Consider the following 7884-nt stretch of genomic DNA (forward strand, 5'->3'; position numbering starts at 1 on the left):
TACAGAAGACATATCTAATCAGTTGTACCTACATACCCACATAAGACATATCTAATCAGATTATACCTACATACCCACAGAAGACATATCTAATCAGTTGTACCTACATACCCACAGAAGACATATCTAATCAGTTGTACCTACATACCCACAGAAGACATATCTAATCAGTTGTACCTACATACCCACAGAAGACATATCTAATCAGTTTCTACACTTTTCATACAACAGAAGACAGTTGTTCTTTATATCCTCAATTAATTAATTAATTTCAAACATTTAAGTTATGTATCTACCATTACAATGGTCTTGTTCCTCTGGTAGGGGTAGAATCTGATCACGCTCCAAAGTTGGGTCATTTCGAACTGGTCTCTGAGCTTTCGGAGCCCTCTGGTATGTTGCCATTTCCCGGAACTGGACTTGGTCCTGCACCTTCTTTTGACTATCGCGAAGAATCATGTCTGGACCTCCAGGTCTATTTCTTTCGTACAGTTCGTCTGTGGAATAAAAATTTAACCAAAACATAAAGATAGCATGCACATAAAAAGTTAGTTATAAAATAAGGTATACGGATGTAGTTATGCCTTTTTGCGATACATTCTGCCAACGACAGCAAAACAAGATATAATAGTTTATTATGAATTTCGCGCAAAGCTACACGAGAGCTATCTGCGCTAGCCGTCCCTAATTTAGTAGTGTAAGACTAGAGGGAAGGCAACTAGTCATCACCACCCACTGCCAACTGTTGGGCTACTCTTTTACCAACGAATGGTGGGATTGACCGTCACATTATGACGCCCTCACGGCTGAAAGGGCGAGCATGTTTGGTGGGACGAGGATTCGAACCCACGACCCGCAGATTGCGAGTCGAGCGCCCTAACCACCTGGCCAGGCTGGGGTCCAACAAGATACGAAAACATTGATATTTGTTAGTACGTACAAGATGTAATTGATAGATCGAACATGCTAATTACTAGGCCAAACTTGGCTCCGTGTTCTTTTTATTTGTTTGTGTTTTCCTCTAGGTTTACAACAAAAGTACAAATTTGAAATTTATCTATGCATAACTCAGTTTGAATTTTACTATCATGTTTGCTTACGTATTAAAATTAACACTTCCGTCAAAGTTTTCTTTATCAAAGAACCTCTAAACACCCACCTGACTGTCGTCTTTTAACGCAGACACAAATGGACACCCCCAAGACGACTGTCAAAGCAATAGCAGCTGCAACAACTGGAATGATAATGTTCAATTCCTCCCAAGGCTTCTCGGGTCGCTGGTAACCCCCAAAAGCTACTGGAGCTATCGTGGCTTTTTCAGGAAAGTGACAAAAAAAGGATTGATTTTAAAATCATCACTCATGGGATATTACAAGTTATCTTCTACGTGTTATCAATGAAATATTTTACATGTCTTAAGTCGTGGGCTTATAAATCTTAATACTAAATACCCTGATGCATAACAGTGAGGTCTTCTTTGCAGCCTATGTTTCAAGTGTCTAAAGTATATTCTAAACGAAATCTAGGCATTATATGGTGAGATTTTAGAAACCTAATATCACCATATATATAAATATTTAAAAACAAATTAAAACATTAGCAATTTCTAGCTTTGAATTTAGGTTTATAAATTCTATAACTAAGTAGAGGCTGTCAAATTTCGAACCAAAGTTTGGGAAGTTATAAAACTAAGTAGAGGAAAGGTAAACTTTCAAACCAAAGATATGGAGCTTCTATAACTAAGAAGAGGCAAGGTAAAGTTTCGAACCAAAGATTGTTACTAAACATAAGTCAGTAGAAAACTATCGAAAGATATATATATATGTCTAAATCAGTGCTTTAAAACTAATATTGAAAAAGAAATATTATTAAAGAAGTATATAAATAATAAGAATAAAGATTTAATAGTGAGTTCAGCAATGTACACATCATAGGTAAATAACCTGAACCTTTGGTTTATCAAGTTTTGTAAGAAAAGACTAATTCACTTTTATGTATATCCGTACAAGTACTATAAACACTATATCTGTCCGTTGTTTGATTCTCCACAGTGGACAGGGCCAGTGTGTAGCTTTGCACTAAGAAAACAACAACACCATACGCTTTGCTTCATATGCCATGCTACCACACATATTTATTTCTATAAAACATATCATAAACTGGCGTCTTGGTTTGGTCTTGAGTTTGTTACTCGTCCATCACAAAGTTACAGAATGGGCTACCTCTGCTGTGCCCACCACGAGTATCGAAACCCGATGTTTAACGTTATAAGACCTTAAACTTACCGCATAGTCCACAGGAGGGGAGGCAATAGGAAAGAATAATATGGATCTGATGTACAATTACTCGTAGTAATATTTAAAGTTAAGCCTAAACTAGAATATTCTACGTTAGGCTTAACTTTAAAACAGCTGTAATTTACCAATTTAGATCGCTAGTTAGGAAAAAAGCATTGTATACACACTGTTAAAGCAATAAATAATTTTGTAAAAGCTAATTATTTAAAATCAACTCCGTAAGCAAGGATTAAAAAATTAATTTCCATACCTCCATCTGGGGTCAAAGTCGAAACGGTGTATTCTTTCACTGTAGAGCCAGCACTGTTATGGGCTGTTATACGTAAATTGTACCACGTGCTTGGCGATAGGTCCTGGATTATTACGTGGTCATGGTGATTTCCTAGATCAGAGACGGCTACCTTCCAATCAATGGTGTAAAAACGTTTGTATCGAATAATAAAAGATTTGATTGCACAACCTCCACTGTTCCATGTGTTCATGTGTAGAATTACGAAAGTGGAATTGAAAGTAATAAACGCTTCACGAGAGGGAGCTTCAGGAGCTATGAAGAAAAAAAGGATAAAATTAATCTAGCTGGTTTTACGTAAGATTCGATTATCAATCTAATTCTCTTCTCTTTCGCACGCCCCCTGTGGCACAGCGATATGTCTGCGGACTTACAACGCTAGAAACTGGGTTTCGATACTCGTGACGGGTAGAGCACAGATGGCCCATTGGGTAGCTTTGTGCTTAACTTCAAACAAACAAACTTCTCCTTCACGGAGCTAAGTTTGTTTTCGGTGTTGTCTATATACTTGTTTGTTTTTGTCTTCTTAAATACCGGTGTTTAATTATAATCAAAAGAAACGTGCATAAGCCTTGATAATGTTTTCCAAGTTCTTATAGTTTGTTTGTTTGTGTTAGAGCAAAGCCACGTTGGACTTTCTGTTGTGTCCACCGCGGGAAATCGAACCGCGGATGTTAACGTTGTAAGTCCACAAACCTACCGCTGTCCCACCGGTGAGGACAATTCTTACAGCGATATGTATTTTTCATACGTACGTATATGTGATATGCAGAAACGAGTTACATCCTACTACAGACAAGATGATAAAACAACACGTAGTTGTATTCTACTACAGACAAGATGATAAAACAACACGTAGTTGTATTCTACTACAGACAAGATGATAAAACAACACGTAGTTGTATTCTACTACAGACAAGATGATAAAACAATACGTAGTTGTATTCTACTACGACAAAATGATAAAATAATGTGTATTTATCGAAATCAAAACCATTTCTATGTAGTTGTAGCGTAGTGTGTTTTTTGTTTTTTTTACAGTTTTATTATGAAGGAAATGGCTTATATTTGTTGCTTTTAACCGATTCTGTCGATCGTGTTAGAATTTCTCAAACTGCATAATAAGTTAAAATTATCTGTATATAATGTTTTTAGGAGAGTAAATACACACTATAGTCAAAAAGGTTTTTTCGGTGATTTGCGAAATCAGTTTACACAATCTTGAATCTATACATTAAAATAAACTAACTAATACAGTCAGTTGACCACAGGTCAGTGTATGGTTTAAATGGTTTAACTTGATCCCCACGATTCGCTAGCTAAAAAACGAAGGATCGTTCTGTTTTGTTCTTTCCTTCTTATGTTATGCAGCATCCAAATTCATATATATAATTTTGTTATGATTTTCTAAATGGGATATACTTGTTGGATTTTTTTTCCGATTATATGTAACACCGAAATTCTTATATAATTTAATTCTGTATTTTTTTTTTCATATTGTGTACCTGATCGTTTCTTTCTGGTCACATGTAGCACCCACATCCTCACATAATTTACTTCTGTCTCTTTGACTTATCCGTTAGTCAGTTGGTGTAACTCTGTGCTCTTTAACATGATTTACCCATTAGTTAAGTTGGTGTAACTCTGTGCTCTTTAACATGATTTACCCTTAGTCAATTGGTGAAACACTGTTCTCTCTAACATGATTTACCCATTAGTTAAGTTGGTGTAACTCTGTTCTCTCTAACATGATTTACCCATTAGTCATTTAGTGTAACTCTGTTTTCTCTAACGTGATTTACTCATTGGTCAAGTTGATGTAACTCTGTCCTCTCTAGCATGATTTACCCATTGGTTAAGTTGATGTAACTCTGTCCTCTCTAGCATGATTTACCCATTAGTTAAGTTGATGTAACTCTATCCTCTCTAGCATGATTTACCCATTTGTGAAAAGATGATATTTAGACAAAACATAGACAGAGACTGTATGGATTGTCAGTACAATATTAAAACAATAGAACAGTGTTGCCCCCCAGTGGCACAGTGGTATGTCTGCGGACTTACAACGCTAGAATCCGGGTTTCGATACCCGTGGTGGGCAGAGCACAAATAGCCCATTGTGTAGCTTTGTGCTTAATTCCAAACAAACAAACAAACAAACAGAACAGTGTTAATATTAGTAAGCCATGGGAATGGATGTAATCGAATATAAATATTACACTTTTAACTTTCACTACAAATCCCTCTGCCCCCCACGAAGTTGCAAAGAAAAGATTTTTTTCTAGTCTTCTTTTCTTGTTTCAAACTATTTTCTCCGACTTAAGAATTAGCAGCCCCTCTCCTCCCAAATATTTTTCCTAGTTATAGACTGTCACAAAACTTTTATTTGAATGTATAATTTTCTTGATTTCAATAAAAAATAATAATTTGGCTTAGAGAAAGCAGAGTTACACCGACTGAGCTAACGGGTAAAACAAGAGAGGGACAGAGTTACAACAACTTAACTAAAGGTTCAATGATGTTATAACGAGGACAGGGAAATCATGCTAGAGAGGACAGAGTTACATCAACTTAACCAATGGGTAAATCATGCTAGAGAGGACAGAGTTACATCAACTTAACCAATGAGTAAATCACGTTAGAGAGAACAGAGTTACACTAAATGACTAATGGGTAAATCATGTTAGAGAGAACAGAGTTACACCAACTTAACTTCTCTCTCTCTCTCTCCCACCGTTCTCCACATCCACAACAGTTCTGCTTATTTGGGTTATCTTGGAGTAGTCCCTATTACTAGAATGTCACATCGGTAACATTAGGAGACCCAAGTAAGTGTAGAAATATTTCTATAAACCCTAAAAATAATGCGAATGTCAGAGTTCTAGAATGCATTACCCAATATCTGTTTAAAATATATTCTTTGTTAGTTGCCAAGGTTCTAACAAAATTAAATGTTTTCGAAGCTCAATTTTTAACATCTTCCAAATCCTTGGATTAATTTAATTTGGTTAGCATGACTAACAGGAGGAGGTTTACGATTATATATAATTCCTAAGCACTTGGCTATCGGGAGAAATGTTCTATACGGTTTTCCTTTTTCATTATTGAAAGGAAGGATCATTGTAATGGATAACTAATGTATCCAAACATACTACTGGGGTGTTTGGGTGGATTAATGGGCATGAGTCACTTGTTCCATATTTTACTAAGCAGGTGATGAAGTCTATTAATCACAGGTAAGGTACTTCAGTTGTTGTCTACACATTGAAAGGTTCAGTAAATGATTACATATATAATAATAACAATAAAGGTTTTATAACTTTCATTCAGGTCTGAATCTTTACTCTTATACTTCTGTTTTCCAAAACATTTGAAAGCGACTATATAAAAGTGTTCATCGCATTATATTTCGAAAATGTATAACACAGATAATGCGTTACTTATAAATGTATTTCTTTAAATAATTTACTGTACAGTTTTTATCACCAAATACTTTTACAATGATATAAGATCATTAAAATCTAATCAGATGATCCGTTGCGTCAAATTATAGAATCTATTTATACAGTATGAGTATTATGTGCTGCCATCTAGTGGGAAATAAACTAACTTAGAGTAACAACCAAGGGAAGTGATGTAATTTAGGTATGTCTTACCTTCTCCTTTAGTGCGAATAGACAAAACGTTGCTAGGGTCACCTTCACTTCCAGTACCCATAGCAACTAGCTGAAGCAAATATTTTGTTCCACAACTCAGTTTTTCTAAAGAAAAGGTGGTAACGGAAGGTGAGACCTTTTCATTTTCCCACTGACCAAAGTCTCTTTTGTAACGAAGTACGTAGCCTGAAAATATTATACAATCTTTACTTAGTTCTCATCCTTACATAATTTTAATGTAACTCACCGAATTCTGCTTAAACAAAACAGAACTAAAATAAACATTAAATAACAAGCCTTCTCTTGAAGTTGATATGCAATAATGAAAACCAAAAGAATAGATATGAGAGCTATAAGTTTAAGTGTTATGTTATGTTATCTTTACGCCACTTCTATTTATCATCATGTTTAACTCAGATTTAAATCAAACAGAAAAAGACTAGGAAAAAAGTTGCAGTAAAATAATTATTTCCTTTATGGGCTTTTTGGTTTGAATTTGTTTGTGTTTTGATACTTCACGCAAAGCTACTCGAGGGCTATCTGCAATAGCTATTCCTAAGTTTGAATTGATAGTCTATAGTCTTTTGAGGTTCAGTTACCAATATTCGTTTATGAGAAGTTAATCTGTATAATTGTTTCAAAACTTTTAGATTGCATTAAGTATCAGAAATACCTATAAATTAGTTCCGACGGAATATCACAGGCAAATATCATTTAAAACATCTAGTTAGATTCCATATTAAATATATCCTAACGCAGTCACCAACATCATCTATTAAAGCATTGAGCACTTAACAATAAAACATTTTACACGAATCATACAATATTAAGTTTACAAAGCCTTGAGAATCTACGTAAAAAATCTGACTGATCAATCAACACAATTTGAAAACACAGACTCCTTAAAAGGAAGATTAAAATAAAACAGCGATATGCAGAATCTATTTGAAAATATAATACAAATCAGAAAAAAATTTTGTTTCGGATTTTTGCAAAAACCAAGCTAAGGTCATCTTACAATTTTGAACTGATAGACTATATGGAAGGCAACTACTCAACCGACCCATCACCATCGCTTGGACTGCCCTAATCGAACATTGGATTTGACCGTCACTCTTATAACGCACCCATGGCCCCACAGTATGAAGAGCATTTTTTCTAACTGCAAGAGGATACGAATCATGTGTCCACAGTTAAACACGTTAACCGCTATGTCACGTTCATCAACAAAACTGAAAATAAAAGTGAATAATATTTTACGTGCACTAGAAAAGTGGCAAGAAAAATGGGGACCTTAAAAAAAATATTATAAAGGTTCATAAAACCCCAAAATTGCAAAATGTATATATTCCAACGAAGATGCAACCCGTACGAATTTTACAATGTTAGCTAATAATAACCCTATTTATGGACAAATGTTGCTTTTTCCCCCATAAACACCTATACGTTTCAGATTGAATTTTATATAAAATATTACTCCATTGCTTAAGAAAGTAAAAAAAAAAAATGAAATGAGATAAGCCTATTTCAAGATTCATAATGAAAGGGCTGTCATTTGTATTTATGGAAAATTATTAAGGTTCTCTGCCACTGTCCCTAATTTTGAACTACTGACCAGAAGGTTTGTTTGTTTGTTTGTTTG

At 34.8% G+C, this 7884-nt stretch overlaps 1 protein-coding gene across 1 annotated transcript in view; it reads right to left on the reverse strand.

Annotated features, from left to right (window-relative positions):
* The window catches only part of LOC106469521 (Down syndrome cell adhesion molecule-like protein Dscam2), a 120162-nt gene that overhangs the window by 5425 nt on the left and 106853 nt on the right, over window positions 1-7884 (reverse strand). Inside the window, exons 25-28 of the mRNA XM_022398060.1 lie at window positions 6243-6428; window positions 2548-2841; window positions 1160-1312; window positions 297-497 (exon numbers count right to left, since the gene is read on the reverse strand). Of these exons, the coding sequence (XP_022253768.1) occupies window positions 297-497; window positions 1160-1312; window positions 2548-2841; window positions 6243-6428 (834 nt within the window). The remainder of the gene's footprint in view (window positions 1-296; window positions 498-1159; window positions 1313-2547; window positions 2842-6242; window positions 6429-7884) is intronic.

Source organism: Limulus polyphemus, unplaced genomic scaffold (assembly GCF_000517525.1).
Source record: "Limulus polyphemus unplaced genomic scaffold, Limulus_polyphemus-2.1.2 Scaffold3525, whole genome shotgun sequence".
In the NCBI taxonomy this organism is placed as follows: domain Eukaryota; kingdom Metazoa; phylum Arthropoda; class Merostomata; order Xiphosura; family Limulidae; genus Limulus; species Limulus polyphemus.